The sequence below is a fragment of the Polypterus senegalus genome, chromosome 1, assembly GCF_016835505.1.
Source record: "Polypterus senegalus isolate Bchr_013 chromosome 1, ASM1683550v1, whole genome shotgun sequence".
In the NCBI taxonomy this organism is placed as follows: Eukaryota; Metazoa; Chordata; class Cladistia; order Polypteriformes; family Polypteridae; genus Polypterus; species Polypterus senegalus.
Window position 1 is genome coordinate 39,067,460 of NC_053154.1, and position 23,053 is coordinate 39,090,512.

Below are 23,053 nucleotides of genomic sequence, written 5' to 3' on the forward strand. Positions count from 1 at the left end.
CCTCCTTGGTTAAAGAGGCTTCCATATGACTCCAAAGTGCTTCCGTTTTTCAAGGCTGTGGTTCCGGAAGTACTCACAGGTCAATCATTAAAGGAAGCCGTCTTGCTCCAGGGGTTGAGTCAGAGTCGGGAGGCAAATTGAACTGGAGGATCTGAAGGAGGCATTGTTCACATTGGTGATATTGGTGTAGACTTTGAATACATGAAAAAGAAGGTATTATGAATAAAAAAACAGATTTGCACATGGGACTGTCTTGATGTAATGTGTGTGTATATATACAGTGGGATGCAAAAGTTTGGGCAACCTTGTTAATAGTCATTATTTTCCTGTATAAATCGTTGGTTGTTACGATAAAAAATGTCAGTTAAATATATCATATAGGAGACACACACAGTGATATTTGAGAAGTGAAATGAAGTTTATTGGATTTACAGAAAGTGTGCAATAATTGTTCAAACAAAATCAGGCAGGTGCATAAATTTGGGCACCACAAAAAAGAAATGAAATCAATATTTAGTAGATCCGCCTTTTGCAGAAATTACAGCCTCTAAACGCTTCCTGTAGGTTCCAATGAGAGTCTGGATTGTGGTTGAAGGTATTTTGGACCATTCCTCTTTACAAAACATATCTAGTTCATTCAAGTTTGATGGCTTCCGAGCATGGACAGCTCTCTTTAACTCACACCACAGATTTTCAATTATATTCAGGTCTGGGGACTGAGGTGGCCATTCCAGAACATTGTACTTGATCCTCTGCATGAATGCCTTAGTGGATTTTGAGCAGTGTTTCGGGTCGTTGTCTTGTTGAAAGATCCAGCCCCGGCGCAGCTTCAGCTTTGTCACTGATTCCTGGACATTGGTCTCCAGAATCTGCTGATACTGAGTGGAATCCATGCGTCCCTCAACTTTGACAAGATTCCCAGTCCCTGCACTGGCCACACAGCCCCACAGCATGATGGAACCACCACCATATTTTACTGTAGGTAGCAGGTGTTTTTCTTGGAATGCTGTGTTCTTTTTTCTCCATGCATAACGCCCCTTGTTATGCCCAAATAACTCAATTTTAGTTTTATCAGTCCACAGCACCTTATTCCAAAATGAAGCTGGCTTGTCCAAATGTGCTTGAGCATACCTCAAGAGGCTCTGTTTGTGCTGTGGGCGGAGAAAAGGCTTCCTCTGCATCACTCTCGCATACAGCATCTCCTTGTGTAAAGTGCGGCAAATGGTTGAACGATGCACAGTGACTCCATCTGCTGCAAGATGATGTTGTAGGTCTTTGGTGCTGGTCTGTGGGTTCACTCTGACTGTTCTCACCATTCGTCGCTTCTGTCTATCCGAAATCTTTCTTGGTCTGCCACTTCGAGCCTTAACTTGAACTGAGCCTGTGGTCTTCCATTTCCTCAATATGTTCCTAACTGTTGTGGTCCCCGGCCGGGACGCCCGGGAGGACCAGAGGAGGGCTTGTGCCTCCTCCAGACCGCGAGGGGGCGTCCGTCCTGATTATGCTGGAGGCCTCGGGTAGAGGGATTGGAAGCCCAGCCCTGTAGGGACCCGTGGCCACCGCCAGGCGGCGCCCCAGTGCCTGATTATCCCGGGAGCCCGGCACTTCCGGCACACCAGGAAGTGCCGGGGGGAAGACGACAGGGGACACCTGGACGGCTTCCGGGTGCGCAGCCGGCACTTCCGCCACACGGGGGTGTGTCCGTGGGAGATTGCCGGGAAGCAGCTGGAGCCCATCCGGGTACCTATAAAAGGGGCCGCCTCCCTCCAGTCAGGAGTGGATGTCGGGTGGAAGTGGACAGAGCTGGAGAGAGGACTGGAGGCGGTCAAGAGAGAAAGGCACAAAGGACTGTGTGGCCAGGACAATTGATGGATCGGTGCAAGAGGCACTGGGGTTTGTGCACGTGATTGTAAAATAATTATTGTAAATAAACAGTGTGTGGTGGAGCCAATGATGTCCATCTGTCTGTGTCCGGGCCAGCATTCACACTGTGGAAACAGACAGCTTAAATCTCTGGGACAGCTTTCTGTATCCTTCCCCTAAACCATGATGGTGAACAATCTTTGTCTTCAGGTCATTTGAGAGTTGTTTTGTGACCCCATGTTGCTACTCTTCAGAGAAAATTAAAGGAGGAGGGAAACTTACAATTGACCCCCTTAAATACTCTTTCTCATTATAGGATTCACCTGTGTATGTAGGTCAGGGGTCACTGAGCTTACCAAGCCAATTTGAGTTCCAATAATTAGTTCTAAAAGTTTTGGAATCAATAAAATGACAACGGTGCCCAAATTTATGCACCTGCCTGATTTTGTTTGAACAATTATTGCACACTTTCTGTAAATCCAATAAACTTCATTTCACTTCTCAAATATCACTGTGTGTGTCTACTATATGATATATTTAACTGACATTTTTTATCGTAACAACCAACGATTTATACAGGAAAATAATGACTATTAACAAGGTTGCCCAAACTTTTGCATCCCACTGTATATTTCTTTTGTGTTCAGTACTCCTATTGAAATTTTGCTTTGTTTTTTTTCTTTCTAATAATTTTTATGTAATATAATATAATACATTTATTGATTGTCCTAAGACCCAGTAATAATATATTTGAATAGTTTTAACATTTTAAGAATATATTTTAAGCTGTTTTCTCTGCTTAGTTTTTTGTTTCTGATGTGGTTTATAAGCAGTGCTGTAGCAGGGTTGTATTACAATGAATGTTTTTGTATGTCCTTTTTAATTATGACACAAAAGAAGCCGTCTAAATGCACAGCATACACTGTATTCTCATTGCATTTCCCTGTATTTCAAATACTGGATTGTGTTTAATTTGGACTCAGATAGTCCTACATAAATTTCTGATGCTCTCATAATTGCACTTTAACCTTCATGCATGAGAATATGATTTTCTTTGACAAGTTTTTTGTTTTAAATATTTAATGTCAATTTAAAATAGACATTTAGATTTTTTTTTATTATATACTATTTTCCTGAGAGATCAGTACACACACTTCTATAGGCAAGAGCTATGGAATGTTTTCTGGTCTTACTAACCAACACTATCTGTAAAGAATGGCTGGCAAACTGGAGTGTCACATTTAACCTGTCATTTATGCAAGACTTGGGTCTTCAAATTCAATCACAGGGAAGGCTTTGACTGCAGATTTTCATTCCAATCAACTCTTGCTTTTAGCAGGAATGCTCTTTTTTAAGGAATCTAATAAGAATTTGTATGTTAAGAGCACTTTCTAGTTATAAATAACCACAGTGATGCCAAATATCAGTTTCCTTTACTTAGACACTTTCTTTTTAAAGATGGATAACCTGAACAATATTTTCAATTTCAGAAGGAAGTACCTTCATTTATTTCAGCCTAGAAGTACATAAAGCCATTAGTTAGACTACTTACAATGCCCTTGTAATAAGGAATAATATAGTGAGTGGTTTCTGTTTTTTACACGCTTTATCAAAATATTCTCTTTGAAGAAAGAACGGTTATAACCTTGCAGTAAGGCTGCCTGACCCTTCTTGGAATTGGCAAATGTTTTCCAACAATACATTTGCTGGTGAACAGAATACTGGGGTACAAGAGATGATATTTTCAGATTCAGACTATTCATAGACCCGGGTTCGCTTCCCGGGTCCTCCCTGCGTGGAGTTTGCATGTTCTCCCCGTGTCTGCGTGGGTTTCCTCCGGGCGCTCCGGTTTCCTCCCACAATCCAAAGACATGCAGGTTAGGTGGATTGGCGATTCTAAATTGGCCCTAGTGTGTGCTTGGTGTGTGGGTGTGTTTGTGTGTGTCCTGCGGTGGGTTGGCACCCTGCCCAGGATTGGTTCCTGCCTTGTGCCCTGTGTTGGCTGGGATTGGCTCCAGCAGACCCCCGTGACCCTGTATTTGGATTCAGCGGGTTAGAAAATGGATGGGTGGATGGACTATTCATAACCAAAATCTAAGCACACTCTGATCAGTCTGCCCTGATGAAGACCATCTCAAACTGGTGTACAGTATTCCTAGGATCAGTAACTGTCCTCAAATGACAGATTACCTCACCATTTTATAAAATTTGATCTAAATGACCTATCCAAGCTTGTCGTTTAAGTCGCATGTTATCATATATTGTTTATGTTTTTGAATGAAAGTATCAAAGGTGATCATGAACTGAAAAATCATATATTTTCCATAAAGAAATAAGCATAGTTTAAAGCTTAAAATATTTTCTATAAGGTAAAACATGCACACATGCCTGGATCATTATTTTATGTTTGAAAAAAACACTCATTTATGAAATAAGCAAGTTTCTCTTTCTGTGCTTTTATTTCTGAGTACACCGAGACATGAAACTGCTTAAATTTCTCAAACTAGCTTTCTTCCTGCCACTCGATCTGTCAAACCTACAGCTTCAAGTGTTTTTTTACAGTTGAAAGTGGCAATTAGTTATTGTTAAGCTGTGCTTGAAGCTAATGTCTTGTGAGGTGCCTGTAATGCCAGCTGCAGACTCTTAGAAACTTGTCTTCTAATTCTGTTGTGACTTTGGGTCTATCACATCTGTTGCTGTCAGCTTCCTCCAGTTTCCAAGTATCTTTTGATGGTATAGGAGACTGTGCTCACTTATACCTTTGCTTTCTTTGCAATTTCTGTAAAGGAAAGACCTACAGTATAACTTGAAGGGTTATAATGACTGGACTGTCTTCCTTTGTTAGTTGTCTTTTTGTCATTATTATGATAGTCATATACTTTATCCTGCAGTGTAATTGTGCCCAATGATGTTAATTTGGTGCAGGCCCAAAACATGTGACCCAGTGGGGCTGGAACTTGATTGCAGCGTTCGTTGGATCTTGCCCTGGAAACATTTTGGACAATTTTAAATGAGACAGATGTGCTCGATATATAATTCTGAGTTAAATAATTGTATGCTTTGCACTTATTTAAACCATTTCGAGATAGACATTTATAATTTTTAAGTGCAATTTGCTGTTTATGTTAATAAATGTTTCTTTTTATTCCTCAGATTACCTGAATCATCTACTGTAACTAGCATTATATCTGCTTCATGCAAATGTGTAAGGTAAATACATATTTTTTACAAATTTTAGGATTGTTTGACACATTTATTGCATGTTAAAAAAATGTAAAGTGAAAAGTTTCATACACTAAAGGGAATGTCCATGGTTTTCAGAGAATATGTTAAATCACTTTAGAAACCTTTATTTTTAAATAAGCCCCAACTTGAAAGCAAATATTTTTTCTTACTGAAAATTTGCTGTAGGATGGCATATGTTCCATTTTCAGTTTTAAAACATACAGTTTTCACTTGCAATATTTGTACTTTTAATTCATTTAAGGAATTAAATGAAGGAAAATTTATGGTGACACCTCATTCTTCAAAATATTGGGGAAAATACAGTGGAGTTTAGTGTCAGTGCAGATACAAGAGCAAAAAAACTGTTAGATCAATATTTTTTAATCATAAGGTGATTAATTTATCATTTAAATATTTTTTATACAGACATATAAGATTTATCTTTAAGTTCAGTTTTCTCACTTTATCTGTCTTATGTTTCATTTCTTTTCTAGTTCGACTATAACTAGCACCCTATCAATTCCAGGAAAATGTGTAAGGTAAATATTGTTTTTTTTCTCTTTGTAACTAAATTACAAACTATAGAATTATGTGGTCGTTATTGTGTAACATGAAGAGTTACAGTACTTCGCCAAAAAGGAGCAATACTTTTAAATTCTATTGTGCTTCCCTATTTCCCATGTACACACAAAAAACTGAATTTCTGAAAAAATCCTGCATTTTATAATAAAATTCCACTCATTCACTAAATATTCCTGACTGGATGCATTAATAAAGGTTTTTAATTCATATTCATAAAACAGAATCAGTAGTGCTATATTCTCTGATTTCTGTGAGGGAGAGATGTTTATATATAAAAAAAACTATAAAAGGTCACTTTGTCACTATTTATAGATATAATTTGATTCTTTGCTGATGGCCCTCGTCCTCTAAGAGTCATTCTCTGAAGGTTAAAATAGACAAACTCTAAACATAAATATGATGGGTAACATTTTAGACTATTTCAAGGCCAGTGATTATGAATACAGTACAATGTTATTGTTGATCCTTTACTAGGGATCTTGCCCTCTTCGGACCTCTATCAGGGTTTAAAATTACACATTTTTACTACAATTGAAAATATTTTGACTTTAAACGTTTAAATGAGAGCACACATTTTAATATTTCAAATATATGACAGAACTATTCTTGTTTATTATGTATTTTGATGTCATGAAATATATCATTTTTCTAATGAACACTCAAATTAGCGCAGCAAATGCTAATTCAAACTTTTTTTCTAACTCAAAATGGGCTGTAAGAAAGCTTCCATTTTCAATAACATTAAAAAAGACAGGTTTTGATTTATTGGTTAAAAACAATATTTGCATTTTTTTACTTAATTTGAATAATTCAGTGGAAAAAAATAAGTGATGATACTTAAAATTGCAAAAATATTGATCAAAATAGATGGATCAATTTAAAGTGGAATTTAATTTCATTTCAATTTTATAAAATCATAAGGTGGTAGATTTCTCAATTTAACATATTTATATAGAAATTGGTGATTTTTTTTTCTTTTTTTTTCCTAAAAGGAGTTTTATCTTTGTTTATTGGTAAACCTTTATTTATGAATTTTATTATCTTTCCTAGATTGACTGCTTCAATTATATCTAACACTGTATCATTGCCAAGAAAGTGTGTAAGGTAAATATATTATTCTGTGTAACTGGATTATAAAATTACAGGATTACATTTTTGATAAAAGTGTAAAGTGAAAAGTAACTTGTACAAACTGGAGTGATATTTTAAAATAACATTGTGATATTTTTAAGGTTTATTAAACAGAATCGTCAGTGCAACATGATCTAACAGTGTAGATGCCAGCACTTTGTTACTCAGTAGACACCATACAAAAAGTACTTTGAGTCTTCACCTGCATGACTTATGATCTAACTTCCCAGCAAGGACAGGAAAATGAGTATCTAAAACACTGTAAAAGGTCATGTTTAATTTCTCCAGTTGAAAAGAGGGAAGAGAGTGATGAAGTAGCCTTTTGGCTTCAGCAATCCATAGTCCATCTGCAAAAACAAAGAACAGCTGTCCTAAAATGTGGAAGATTTCATTTCAAATGTTCTTGCACTGCTCCTTGAAATTGTCTGTCAGCCTTTCCTTAATGTGCATATTGAGGAATGCTGTTATATTTTGCTTATCTTGTAGTGTTGCTACATCAATGCAAAGTGCCACTTTCTTTCCTGAGTATATCATACAGACAGGGGCCAGCTTCAAGCTCCTCATATGTGCATGCATCTCTATAGTTCTTGCCTTGCAATTTAAATCTTCAAAGTGTAAACATTCCCGATTGTAGCAGACATTTGTCATTTTTCTCCCTCTTATAGAGGTTCAGAGAGTGCTGGAACCCTAGTAAAAAACAAAAAAGTTAAAATGACTTCCTATTCATATTCACTGACCTTGAAATAGTTTAAAACGATCACCAACACGCTTATGTTTAAAATAAGTAATTTTTTAACCTTCTGGGAGCAACTCTTAGATTGTTAGGACCACCAGTAAAGAATCAAATATCAAAAATATTACATTTATGATCAGCAACCTCAAAAATGACATAAAACAACACTTCACATACCCAAAAGTTTTGTGAAAAGAAGTTACTTTGACCCCTCGTGTCCCATTAGATGATGACTCCTGAGGTCAGTTGATGTGGCATAAAGACCTTCAACTCTTTTTGATCATTATTGCTGAAGACACCAATTGGTTTATTCTTTATCACAAGGATGTAATCTCTTGAACAAAGTATAGTCCAAAAATGGTCTAACAATGATTGTTTTTCAGGTCTAGGGGGCCAAAGAAAGTGTGGAAACCCAAAGATTCTGACATCTTCCATAACTAGACATCAAGATGACTCGTACAATATGTCATATGTGTTGGTTTTTTTTGTGAGTCAGGTGGCTGCAGACAGAGAAAAAAAATGAACTGATTTAAAAGCATATATAAATCTTATGAACACTATTAAGCTGAATTAGATGAGAGGTGGTGCCACTCAAAAAATGCTCATATGCCATTTCTTGGCTTTCTTTCAGAAACTTAAATAACCATATTTTATTCATGTTTTCCATTTTCGTCACATTCTTTTCAAACATTTTTTTATGTTTGTTGTATGTGAGTTGCTACGTTTCTGACTTGAGACATGCAGACGCACATGATTTAAACTTATGGTTCATATTGTTAGTGAGAAAAAAAATAATTTAATAACATTGCAGTTATGTTAAGTTGTTTATACCGACCAGGAGCAGGTGCCTCTTCATAGTTGTGTTCCTTTGAGAAGGTGCCTGCTGTGCTGTTTTCTCTCAGTATGGACTCTCACAGTTTGTGACAAGCATTTTCCCTTTCAAAATCCAATTCCTGTGTTAGTACGACATCAAAGTTGTTCCAGTTAAAAAGGCACAGCAGCAATCTTAAGGCTCCATATGAACTTTGTGCACTCATCAGATTTAAAGTGCTGCCTACAATAATAAGTGTTGCAATGGTGTATAAAGGCAAGGAAGTTTGTGTTTAGAATTTGTACACCGAGGAATACTACAGAAGCTTTTTTTTTTTTTTTTAACAATTCTGCCACTGTATAGGTTAACCAGAAGAAAGTTTCCATGTCGATGACCCATTTCCAACCAGAGCCCATAGAGATTCAAGGCTTGAACACTATTGCACCACTAGATCACACTGTTTCAAAATGTCTAAACTGCATTTGAACTAAACTGATACTTTATTATTAGGTTTTTGTTACTGGATTGAATGCAGCACATTCTTTTCTGATTGGCTGTGCGATTTAGACCTGCAAAGGACCAGCATTCTGTCCACCATGTTTGCTTTTGGCCTTATACCCAGTGCTGCTGGGATAATCACTGGCTCCCTGTGACTCTAAACTGGGAAGATTCCATTTACTCCAACACAGGAAGAATTAAATACGTATCTATAACTGTTGTTTAGCTGTTGTCACTTGATTACACACTATGCTAGTGCTTAACCACTCCCTCAGTAATTATCATTAGACTGAAGCATGCGCATGCATGATAATGTAACCTGCAGCAGGCAATATCTATGTGAAAGAATTCAGTGTTTGCTGCAAAATAGCATAGTACTTTTCAAAATAAAGTTCCATAGGACTCCAGTAGGCAATATTTGATAAGGAATGTAAAAAAAAAAAAATACAGAATGACTTATTTTTATGCTAAATTACAGACATCATTGTACCTCACCTTTAATGAAATACACTTTCAAGTGTAAAATTAAATAAATTAAACAAGGGAGACAAGACCGTAAGGACCTCTTATAATCTGGTTGCCTTTACGTTACATTTTTCTAACTGAACATTTTCTGTAGCAAGGCAGTATGTTCCATTTTCAATAGTTTTGACTTACAGTATTTGTACTTTCATTTCATTTAAAGAATTAAGTGAAGAAAAATTTGTGGTGACACCTCAGTCTTCAAAATATTGGCTACAAAACAGTGAAGCTTAGTTTCAGTGCAGATGCAAGAGCAAAAAACTGTGAATATATTTTAATCATAAGGTGATCAAATTCTCATTTAAATCATTTCTATACAGACATGTAAGATTTATCTTTTAGTTCAGTTTTCTCAATTTATCTGTCTTATGTTTAATTTCTTTTCTAGTTTGACTATAATTGGCACCCTATCAATTCCAGGAAAATGTGTACATTTTTTTCCCTCTTTTTAACTCAGTTACAAAGTTTAGAATTATGTGGTCATTAGTGAGTAACATGAAGAGTTACAATACTGACAAAAAGGAGTGAAATTTTTAAATTCTGTTGTGTTTCCATATTTCCAGTGTACACAAAAAAAACTGAATTTCTGAAAAAGTCTTGTGTTTTAAAATAAAATTCCACTAATTCACAAAATATTCCTGACTGGATGCTGTGATGATGCCGGTCCCCTCCAAACTCCCTCTTCACATATGAGAGTCTGTAGAACCCAACACCGACAATAGTTATGACCGAGATGACCTGACAAATGAGGACAAATCTCAGATTGAACCAGGGGATGGTGAAAAGTGCTCAAGTGCTTTTATTGAGAACAGTCAAAAACAAAACCAAAAGTCTCCATAGTGCAGTGTTCTGAAAAAAAAAGGTACATAAATATCTCCATAAACCAGGTGAAAAGTGAGGGTAAAATCCAATAAATAGTTCCATTAAAATCAGAGGTTAAAATGCAGTCTAACTCCTCATGACCTCAGCCCACCTCCTTCTCTTTCTCCCCGGCTCACCCATTACTTGCGTAGCTGGCAGAGACTCAGCAGCCATAAACTTCTTTCTGCCGACCCCGTCCTGGCTGCCTCCAATCTGAGCAGCCAGGCTATCCGAGGTCAGCTCTCCTCCCGTCTTCCTTCGCGCTCACTCAGTCTGCCTTGCTCGCCCCACTCCATCTAAAAATTCAGTGAGGCCAACTAGCCTCTAGTGTCCCAACAGCCTACGCTCCTTCGCGGGGCTCTAGCTTGTGCTGCCTTCTCCTTCCAGTTGACCAGATTGTCCTCCCAAGACTGCCTTTCATGTCTTTTAACCTCCTTGTCTTTTGATCTCCTTTCTTTCCTTCTGATCCATCTGTGCTGGCCCGTACTTAGCCGGCTCCGTGGGCGCAGCGCATTAATCACACGCAGCAGGAAGCCGATGAAGCAATATAAAACGACTGCACCCGCAAGTGCAGGTGCGAGTCGCCCTAATTACCTCACTAACTCGCCGCGGTCATGCAGTCGCGCCCACGGAGACTGACACGGCTATCTGGATTTAAAACTGGCCATATTTTTGAAGCCGTGGACTTGCTATACCACAAATGCATTAATAAAGATTTTTGATTCATATTCGTAAAACAGAATCATTAGTGCAAAATTCTCTGATTTCCAGGAAGGAGAGAAATGTTTCTATGTAAATAAAACTATAAAAGGTCACTTTAATTTCATCCATCATTGTGAGTAGAGTGATGTATAATATGCTTTATTTTTCATTTATTTTCGTAATTATCAACATAAAAAAACAGTACATTAGCAGGTGTCATGTTTAAATAAGAAAAGGCAGTCAGACGTACATGTTTGTATCTAAAAAGCTATTTAAAAAAAAAGCCTTTCAATTCATTATATCCATAAACAAAATTCCTTTGTATACTTGCATTTGTCTTATTTTAAATCCTTCTACACCAGTGGTCTCCAGGTTACTTTTGGGAAATAATATTATTATTATTAGCACTATTACATGTGAATTTGGTAATCATGTTAATCCAGACGCTACACACACTAACTTCTTGTGTTTTATTCTGTGCGCTTAAAGAGATGTTTTATACAGGAATCGGACTAGCCTTGTGGCCATCTGTAGAAACAAAGAATGCCTTCCATAAAAAGTGGAAAGCTTCATTTCAGATAGTGATGTTCTCAAACTGCTTCTTGAAATTGTTCATCATTCTTTCCATGAATGTGTGCACCAGGGAATTCTCTTGCATTTTGTTTTTCTTGTGGTGATGCTGCAGCAGTGGAAAGTGCTATTTTCTTCTCTGTGGATATGCTGTAGATTTCTTTTTAAATAAATATTCTTTTATTTCAGCAAATCTCCTGGAGTACAGTAAGAGAAAATAACTGTGTTTGACTGCATGAAACTACACAAAGAAATTCTTAAGATTATAAAGGCATAGATGAGACATGACAGATAGAGGGATGTTAATCATACTATAGACTGTGGAAAGTTACTATGAGAGTTAGAAACTTGGGCCCTGTCTACACTAAGGCATTCTCATTTATAAATACATACATTTGTGTGCATTTTCAGCTGTTGGCCACATTAACCCATTGTTTTCAACTCCAGAGCTATATACAGTGCAACCTCGGTTTCACAAACGTCTCAGAACACATACAAATCGCCAGACTTTTGCATCTGTTCAAGACCACATACGAACAAGCCAATTTCCCTTTCGGTTTCTGCTCGCCGATGATTTATGCACATGTTCAGTCTCTCCCTGTGCAGCAAGCTAGCGCGAGAGAGAGAGAGAGAGACACACACACACACACAGGCGCACGAGAGAGAGAGACACACACAGGTGCACGTGAGAGAGAGACACACACACACATGAGAGAGAGAAACACAGACGCACACACACACACACAGGCGCGCGTGTGCATTGTTGCAATGTTACTTTTCTTGGTTGTTTATTAAATTATGGATTTTTCAAATGTTAATTTTTTTCCCTGTGCTTAAAACTCATTAAAAAAGTGTTTTTAGCGAGCGGTTCGTAGTGCTATAGCGTGAACTCTTGCAGTGTTAGTTTTCTCTGTTGTTCAAGGTTTTCTCAGTGTTATTTGATGTTTTTACATTTAGTTTACTATTACGCTGTGCATTCTGTGGTATAATTAACTATATTAGTGCTTAAAAAATATATATTTACATACAGTTCGTACGGTCTGGAATGGATTAATTGTATTTACATACAATCCTATGGGGGAAATTACTTCGGTTCACAACCAAATTGGGTTATGACCAGAGTTTTGGAACGAATTATGGTCGTGAACCGAGGTTCCACTGTACTTCTGAAAACATGGTGTCAGTGTTTTGGTGTGAACATGCAAAAACAGAGTGTTATGATGTTGATACTAGTGAGAAGTCAATCAAAATGGCATCTTTTATTGGCTAACTAAAAAGATTACAATATAATCACACTCTAATTGGTTTGTGCATATTTCATGGCCCTTTCCCAATTGGATCCTGTTTATTATAACAGCTCATTCCCTGACTGCTCACCCTTCATAAAAATAAAACATAGAAGGCAATAAAGGGTTACTTTCCATGGCACTTGCTGTGCTGTTTACCAGTATGCATCTAAGCTGTGTTTTGTAAAGTATGAATGCTACATACATTAGTAAAACGCAAACTTTTTAACACTCGCTACAGTTCTGCAATAAACCCCGTGGCTGGCGACATTAATGTTATCGTGAAAAATTAAGAGCCCTGTGAAAATAGGATTGTAAATAACTCCACTGAATGCCTCTAATCAGGATGTATTACTTAAACTTAATCTGTTTCTTATGGAAGAGCGCTTTCCACAACAAAATGAATAATAAGTCGCTTAAAGAAGTGGATGGGTGTAGAATGTAGCCGAGCTCACTATATTACAGGACAGAGAGAGAGACACAAAATCGCAATTGAGTAAAGAGATGATATTGATGCACACATACATTTATTTATTTTCTCCATTGAGTTAGTTTTATAAATGTTGTTTGGTACAAGATGCACGCAGATTGGTGTGGACTGTTAATATTATCTCGCAGAGGAACATAGAGCTCAACACTTCTTAAAAGTGTCGCTTTAACTTTTGCTTTGATTTTAATTATTGTTTAGATGACCATCGCCAGTTCTGAAGACATTTTAAACTTGAATCAGTGCATTAAGATGACACATGATGACACATGGGTAATTCGCTCCAGTTGCTTAATTAGAGAATTTCTTCCTTTTTCTGTGCTATGAACATGCTATCAGAGTCTGCACATGTGGATAGTTTTGATAGTGCGTAAAGAACACAGGAATTGAATTGAATTTACAGCCCCTACAAGGAGTTTGCTGCCAGTGTCCACAAACCCAGTGTAGGCAAAGATCGTGTTTTTGGGAATTTCACTTTGAACGGGGATACTTTTGAAAATAGTACAAAATCTACTATATTGCTTTTGTTTAAGAACTCTGTTTTTTTATTGTGAAACGTTGATAGTGTGGATGTAGCCTTAAAGTAAAAAACTTATCACATGGTCAACCCATCACCATTTTAGGCTTAAACTGATAGTGAGCCTTTGTTCTATAACAACTGTATACATTATATAAATATACACATACTGTACATAAAATGGATCGAAAAATATAAGAAAAAAACACATTTTCCTTCACAATACAGCACTCAAGCAGGGCCAGCTTTACATGGAAAGTTTCAAGCGGCTCATACATGTACACAAAGTTCTTGCCTTGCAATTGCAAATTAGGCTGTATTACGTGAAACGTGGTGTCACCCATAAAAACGCACATATGCCCTTTCTTTACTGCCATTTAGAAAATTAATAAGGCCCAGTCCACACGGGTGTTCAAATCTTGGCTAAATGAATGTGCTCTTAGCAACCTATGCGTTTAAGTTGTGTTTTGTATTGATGCTTAATTGACCTCAATATGACGTTACATTCGCCTTTATTTGCTTCTGGTAAATACCAACCTGCAGCCCACCTATGGAGTAAGATTGCTGTCAAAAAATAACTTATAATAATTTAAGTCAAATTTACATTTTACGCATGTAAATTATGTTTGCACTTCTGAAAATTACACTTTCGCTTCTGAAAATTACATTACCTTCTAAAAAATATGCTTGTGCTTCTGAAAGATATGCTTGCTTCTGAAAATTACGAGTATGACTCTCAAGTGTGAACAAACTATCAAAAATACGTCATTAGATGCACAAGTCATTCTCTATCGAAGAAGAAAGAATCGATTTTTGTTATTACGCATAAAGGTGGAAATATGGAGTTCTTTTGAACAGGGACCCTAATCCATATATAACATGTAAAGCTTTTGTCGTCGGTTCATTTGCCGCCTCGGTGTTGCGTGTTTGTGATATAACTGGAGGTCTTGGGGGCTAGAGTTTATTGTAGCAGCATTTAGTGAATGTCCGTGGGGAAATTGGCCCAGGCTATGATGCTAATTAATTACGAGGGTGCGTCATTGGATCCTCTGTTTACTTCACTTGCGAGTCTTCAGGAGGTCTGGCATAAAGCCCACAGAGATATGTGGAGAACGTGACGGTTTCAAGTGAGACTGAAGTTATTCACATCCAGCCAGTTTCTCATTCACACAACTAGTGAAAAGCAGTTACTTATTCAACGTTAAGAGCCAGTCAAAATATTCAGAAGCATAAAAAGATATTAACGTGCATCACTAAGAGTAAAATGGGCCTTTTTTTGGAATAAAACAAATCTGTTTTCCACATTTTCTACCTAATCGGATACAAAGGATTTACATCCAGTTGGACCAATTTAATTTTCAAAGATTTGTGACAAGACAGGTGCCTTTGTTAAATAGCAGTTCAGTTTTGCCCAGCTTAGTGACAAACTTCGCACACTGTCATATCTAATGAGTAAAGTGTACTCTGATGTCAAATGGGCACAGTAAAGTGTTAGGTGATGTTGGGCAACCCTTATTTTCACAGCTTTGTAACAAGACAGATGCCTTTGTTATATATGAGTTGGGTGCATGGGTCAACTGACAGACAAAGTTGGCACATTCCTATATCTAATGAATGTAATTAGATGTGTAATGGACACGGTCGAGGGTTATATGGCATTGGGCTACGCTAGTTTTGAGAAAAGAAAAATGCCTTTGTGATGTTGCAGTTGAACTTTGGGTACATCAATCAAATGGACTGGCAAATGTGTCATATTCCCATATATTTAATGAACAGATTTCAATGTGATGTTCAACTGGCATTACACAGTTATACAGTTGGGGGTGGAGTGGTGGCTCTGAGGCTAAGGATCTGTGCTAGTATCCCGAAGGTTGCCAGTTCGAATCCCTGTCATTGCCAAAAGAGATTCTACTCTGCTGGGCCCTTGAGCAAGGCCCTTAACCTTCAGTTGCTCCAGGGGCGCTGTACAATGGCTGACCCTGCGCTCTGACCCCAAGGGGTATGCGAAAAACCAAGTAATTTCCTTCTGGATTAATAAAGTATAATAATAAAAAATACAGGGTTGATGCTGTTGACCCACTTTTCAGAGAAAAGTGAATACCTTTGTTAAAGTGGAATTGAGTTTTGCTGTCCCAGGACAGTTACATGGGTCAGACTGACTGGCAAACTTGTCAATGAAGGAAATTAACTGTGATATTTAATGGGTCCTGTTAAAGGCTTAATGGCACTGCAGCACCCAATTGTCACAGTTTTGAGAAAATGCAGATGCCTTTGTTAAGTTGCAGTTGAGGTTTGCACAGACAAATGTAAGTACCTCGCTCAAATTAACAGGCAAATTTGTCACATTCCCATTAGTGACTAGAATTATGACTAGAATTAACTTTGATGTTTAACAGGTGCTATAGAGGGTTGTGCAGAATTTTGCCACCCTTATTTTTATAGCTTTGTGACAAAATTCCTTTTTATGTTGCATTTGAGATTTTCCTGGCCCAACATAAGTTCATGGGTGAAATTGGCTGGCAAACTTGCATATCCAATGAAGAGGTTTCATTGTGATGCTCAGTTGCCATTGCAAAGGGTTAAATGGCACTGGACCACCCAGATTTTAATAACTTTTTGACAAGATGGATGCCTTTCTAAATTTTAGTTGAGTTTTTCTTGGCCCAACATGGTTACATGTGTCATACTGACTGGCAAAGTTGTCACACTGTAATCTGATGATTGAGATTTATGTAATATTTAATTGGCACAGAGAAAAGAAAAGAAAAGTGCTTTATACTTCCTGGGATAGGCTCCAGCTTCCCTGTGACTCTGCCTCTGCACCGGATAAAGTCGGTTTAGAAATTGAATTGATGCAGGGATAAATACTCAAATAAATAAATAAAATGAAAATAAATAAAAGCATTGTGAAATGTGACACTAAATAAATAATAACAACATGAAATGCGAATATAAATAATGAAATGGGTCACAAAATATACCTTTTGTTCCTTATTTCTTTCTTTCTTTTCAAACCTGCTTAGTACTGAACAGGATCACAAGGGTCTGCCGGAGACTATCCCAGCCAGCAAAGGATGCCAGTCTATCGGTCTATCGCAGGGCGAACATACAGGCACACACACACACAATTTAGTACTGCCAAAGCACCTAACCTGCATGTCATTGGACTCAGGAAGGAAACCCCACAGACACTGGGAGAACATGCAACTCCAATATTTAATAGTATTATGTATTTATTGTCATATTTCACAGTTTTTGGTTTATTGCTTATTTATTTTTGTCCTAAATATCCCTCCATTATAAGGGAATAACATTCTCCACACTCAGTCATTAATCCAACTCAGTAATTCCACAGCAGAATCACAAGCGTTAAAAAACAACTCGCTTAAAAGCAGTGCCGTCACAAAGGGACTGCTTCAGAAGTTTATATTATGCAAAGCCTCCAATCTTTATGTCTGTTTTGTATACAGTGATCCCTCGCTATATCGCGCTTCGACCTTCACTCCATCGTGGATTTTAAATGTAAACATATCTAAATATATATCACGGATTTTTTGCTGGCTTGTGGATTTTTGCGGACAATAGGTCTTTTAATTTATGGTACATGTTTCCTCAGTTTGTTTGCCCAGTTAATTTCATATAAGGGACGCTATTGGTGGATGGCTGAGATGTATTAAATAAAACTTCTCAATGATATACAATATGCTTCTCGTGCGGTGCTTCGCACACTTAAAAGCTCTAGCAGCACGTGTTGATTTTTGATTGTTTGCTTTTCTCTGTCTCTCTCTTACTCTCTCTGACATTCTCTGCTCCTGACAGAGGGGGTGTGAGCAGAGGGGCTGTTTGCACAGAGGCTGTTTGCCTAGAGGATATGGACGCTCCTCTCAAAAATGCTGAAAGACTACCTTCACATTGCTCCCTTTTATTTTTTTCTCCAGCTGTCTGGAGATTTTTTTTTTGTTTTTTTTGTCCTCCCTGGCCATCGGACCTTACTCTTATTCTATGTTAATTAATGTTGACTTATTTTATTTTCTTACTATGTCTTTTATTTTTCTATTTTTCATTATGTAAAGCACTTTGAGCTACATTTTTTGTATGAAAATATGCTATATAAATAAATGTTGTTGTTGTTTTTCTTGCAGCCGCTTTATCGCGGTGTTTTGCATACTTAAAAGCCCAACAGCTCGTATTGATTTTTGATTGTTTGCTTTCTCTCTCTCTCTCTCTCTCTGACATTCTCTGCTCTCTGCTCCTGACACTCCTTTGAAGAGGAAGATATGTTTGCATTCTTTTAATTGTGAGAAAGAACTGTCATCTCTGTCTTGTCATGGAGCACAGTTTAAACTTTTGACTAAAGGGTGTTCTTTCATGTCTAGAGGGCTCTAATAATGTTAAAAAACGTATTTAGAAGGTAAACAGGTTTTCTATGCTCTAACTGCGAAAATATTAGATTTATAAATAAAGAATCCTACTTCATGGAAATTCATTTATTGCGGTAGAGTCTGGAACGGATTAACCGCGATAAACGAGGGTTTACTGTATAATTGTGCGGAGAATATTTATAAACAGTGTGGGAGAGTTTATAAGGGCTTAAAATATATAAAAATAACCATAAAAACATATGGTTTCTACTTCGTGGATTTTCACCTATTGCGGGGGGTTCTGGAACGCAAACCCCGCGATCGAGGAGGGATTACTGTATAATCATATCCTCCAAGGGCTGGGTCATAATTCCGTGCCTCCCACCCCAACCACAAATATATGACCAAGAGTGCCGAAATCCGAAGGTTCGGAGTCTTCTGCAATGTTTTGCCCTCGTATACATGTAAAACAAACATCGGGACATTTGGGTAAGGTGTTATGTAAACTTTAAAACTCATTGCCGTTAATTTTTTAATTTCATGTTCTCACTTTTAATTGTTAATTACATGTTGTCATTGTTTAATTTTGTTGTGTCGGTTTTATTGTGTTTTTTGCATTTTGCCCTTTGGAGCCACTGTAAGGAGCCTAAGTATGAAGTACGATCACTGTCAAAAATAACTCCATCATTCTACCTTTCTGGTACATGCGTAGTTATAAAAATCAATTGTTTCTTCCTCGATAGTGAATGCCAAGTGCATCCAATGACATATTTTCGAAAGTGTGTTCAGGACTGAAAATTGTACTCGTAATTTTCAGAAGCAAGCGTAACTTTCAGAAGTGCAAGAATATATTTTTTATGAGCAAGAATAATTTTAAGAAGCAAGCATAACTTTCAGAAGCGCAAGCGTAATTGACACATGTGAAATGTAAATTTGACTTAAATTATTACGAGTTATTTTTGACAGTGATCTTTGACTGCACAGCGTGTGTGTAATATCTATGAAGAAAGAAGACGACTTCCACATAAATTCTTTAAATCCTGCCGGATGTCAGTTTCAAGTGATGATTTCCTGCTGCAGCTGGTACAACACCATTTTACATGCTGGTAAACCAATATACAAGTCACTGTTAGTCCTGAAGAGCAGCTACTTGTCACATTGAAGTAAGCAAAAATACAAACCGTACTTGCATATGCACTCACTCACCGGCATTAATAATCCATTAGTAGCTAAAGTTACGTCATTAGCACAAAACTACAAACTGTCAATTTGTTTTGAATTCTCAATTATTGTTTTATCATGTAAACGATATACAGACATTTTCTTCGTGCTCATCAGGAATTTAACAGGAATTGTCGGCAAGAAAAAGCTGCATGCAACATTTTTTTGATGCTGCAAGTGGTGAAAGCCTGAGTGGACGGTCTGATTCGCTGCAATGAGCAGAAAAATGATCAGCGTTCAAACCATGCTCACCTAGCGCTACAGATGGCAGAAAAACGCCCATTTCAGACGTCCATGTGGACAGGGCCTGAAGGTGTGGTGTTTTGGCCTGTAAGCTGCCCTCTAATCTGAACAAAGAAGATGTTTTTGGCACTCACAACTGATTCATCTTGTTTCATGACTAATGTAGAAACACTGTTTCTCTTTGTCAGATTTAACGGGTAGGCTTTTTGGAAAGAGCTGCTTTGTTATTCTCTACAAAGAGATACACGACTGGTGACATTCACAAGTCATTATTGTGTATCAAATTATGTGGCAAAAATGATGGACAACATCGATACAGTGATGGGGCATGTAAACTTTATTTACAAGAGTTTCAGTCTACAACATCACCTCTGCAGAGCCCTGCAGAATGAGAGTTAGCAGACAATCACAAAGTTGTTGCTGCATAATGATGTGTGCAGGTGTAAAGGTCTGGCAAGGCCCGGATGTTGAAGAGAGTGTGTAAGATACATTGAGCTTTTTGGGATTCCCCCGTATTTTTGAAGAATAAATCAATAGGTGTCTCCAGTAAAGCATTCAAAAGGACTTGAACTTGTACATGCCGCATCATCCAACCCCAGGGGTTCACCCCCTATTGGGATATTAGAAAGTTACTCCTTTTTACAAAACATCGAAAAAAAGGGGCTTGGTAATGTAGGCATGTGGTCTTGATTTATGATGTTTTGAGGTTTTTGACCACAAATATAATCATATTTTTAATATTTGATTCTTTTCCAGTGGTCCTAGTCCCACTAAGAGCGACTCCCAGCAGGATACAAAAGGCAGATTTTAAACATAAGTATGTTGGGTAACATTTTAGACAATCACAAGGCCAGAGATTGATTGATCCTTTGAGAGACGTCCAAAGAGGGCAAGATCCCTAGTAGAGGGAAATATTTGAAAATTGAAAATATTGAAAATATTTTGACTTTAAACATTTAAATGGGAGCATACATTTTAATATTTCAAATATCTGACACAACTATTCTTGTTTATTATGTATTTCAATATCATGAAGTATATAATTATTTTTCTTATGAACACCATGGAGCAGCTGCTGCTTCACCACCTGAGGCCACAGGTTCGCCATGCCCTTGACCCTCTGCAGTTTGCATACCAGGAGAAGGTGGGAGCGGAGGATGCCATCATCTACATGCTACACCGATCCCTCTCCCACTTGGAGAGAGGCAGTGGTGCTGTTAGAATTATGTTTCTGAACTTCTCTAGCACCTTCAACACCATCCAACCTCTGCTCCTTAGGGACAATCTGACAGAGATGAGAGTAGATTTACACCTGGTCGCATGGATCGTGGACTATCTTACAGACAGACCTCAGTAGTGCGTCTCGAGAACTGCAGGTCTGACATTGTGGTCAGCAACACAGGCGAGCTGCAGGGGACTATACTTTTTCCGGTCCTGTTCAGCCTATATACAGTACATCGGACTTCCAATACAACTCGGATTCCTGCGACGTGCAAAAGTTTGCTGAGGACACTGCTATCGTGGGCTGCATCAGGAGTGGGCAGGAGGAGGAGTATAGAAACTTAATCAAGGACTTTGTTAAATGGTGCAACTCAAACCACTTAGACCTGAACACCAGCAAAACCAAGGAGCTGATGGTGGATTTTAGGAGACCCAGGCCCCTCATGGACCCCGTGATTATCAGAGGTGACTGTGTGCAGAGAGTGCAGACCTATAAATACCTGGGAGTGCAGCTGGATGATAAATTGGACTGGACTGCCAACACTGATGCTCTGTGCAAGAGAGGACAGAGCCGACTATACTTCCTTAGAAGACTGGCGTCCTTCAACATCTGCAATAAGATGCTGCAAATGTTCTATCAGACGGTTGTGGCGAGTGCCTTCTTCTACGCGGTGGTGTGCTGGGGAGGCAGCATAAAGAAGAGGGATGCCTCACGCCTGGACAAACTGGTGAGGAAGGCAGGCTGTATTGTAGGCACAGAGCTGGACAGTCTGACATCTGTGGCGTTGAGCAGGCTCCTGTCAAGCATAGAGAATCCACTGCATTCACTAAACAGTGTCATCTCCAGACAGAGGAGCAGCTTCAGTGACAGACTGCTGTCACTGTCCTGCTCCACTGACAGACTGAGGAGATCATTCCTCCCTCACACTATGTGACTCTTAAATTCCACCTGGGGGCATAAACATTAACATCATACAAAGTTATTGTCTGTTTTATCTGCATTTTTATCACTCTTTAATATTTTTTTTATAAGTATGCTGCTGCTGGAGAATGTGAATTTCCCGTTGGGATTAATAAAGTATCGATCTATCTATCTATCTATCTATCTATCTATCTATCTATCTATCTATCTATCTATCTATCTATCTATCTATCTATCTATCTATCTATCTATCTATCTTGAATTAGGGAAGCTTATGCTAATTCAGACTTTTTATCTAACTCAAAATGAGCTGTAGGAAAGCTGTATGTTCCATTTCCAATAGCATTAAAAATACAGTTTTTGATTTACAGGCTTAAAACAATTTTTGCATATTTTACTTAATTTAACTAATTCATTAAGTGATGATACTTAAATTTGCAAAAATACTGATAAAAACAGGTGGATCCATTTAAAGTGGAATTTAGTTTCATTGCAGAACCAAGAGTAAAATAAAAAGTCAAACCAATACATTTTAATCATAGAGTGGTAGATTTCTCATCTAAACATTTTTATATAGACATTTTTCATTTTTTCTTTAAAAGTAGTTTTCTCGGTTTATGTTGGTACTCTTTTATTTAAGTTTTATTATCTTTCCTAGATCGACTGCTTCAGTTATATCTAACACTGCATCATTGCCAGTAAAATGTTTAAGGTAAATATTTTATTCTATCTAACTGGATTATAAAATTACATGATTATGATGTGTTAATGCATGTTAACAATGTAAAGTGAAAAGTAATTTGCACAAACTGGGGTGATATTTTAAAATAACATTGTGATATTTGTTAAGGTTCGTAAAACAGAATCAGTAGTACTGCATGCACTTTGTTACTCAGTACACACTATACAAAAAAGTACTTTGAGTCTTCACCTGCATTACTTATGATCTAAATTCCCAGCAGAGAAAGAAAAATTATATCTAAAACACTATAAAGGGTCATTTATAATTCATCCATCAGTGTAAGTAGTGATTCACATCTTTGCAGTGATGAATAGTATGCTTACTTTGTATTTATTTTTTATAATCATAATGTAAAAATATAGCAGATTTCTAGTTGGAGCATTTCAAAAAGAACTGGGGCCTCTTGTATAACGCTGTGCATAGAATTTGCACTATAAAATAACGTAAGCACAAAAGCCGAAATGTGCTTACGCACAGAAAATTCCAGATGCAGGAATCTGTGCGTACTCCAACTTCAGCGTTCTTCCGCTCCATAAATCCCGATCAGCATGAAAA

The 23,053-nt window shown here is 37.6% G+C and overlaps 1 protein-coding gene across 4 annotated transcripts in view; it reads left to right on the top strand.

Moving 5' to 3' along the window:
• LOC120525127 overlaps positions 1-23,053 on the top strand; it is a 124,336-nt gene that overhangs the window by 13,162 nt on the left and 88,121 nt on the right. For 3 of the 4 annotated variants that reach the window (XM_039747173.1, XM_039747191.1, XM_039747182.1), the window contains exons 3-6: positions 5,017-5,073; positions 5,583-5,627; positions 6,721-6,774; positions 22,415-22,468. In XM_039747173.1, the coding sequence (XP_039603107.1) occupies positions 5,017-5,073; positions 5,583-5,627; positions 6,721-6,774; positions 22,415-22,468 (210 nt within the window). The remainder of the gene's footprint in view (positions 1-5,016; positions 5,074-5,582; positions 5,628-6,720; positions 6,775-22,414; positions 22,469-23,053) is intronic. The other variant, XM_039747198.1, reaches the window with a different exon arrangement.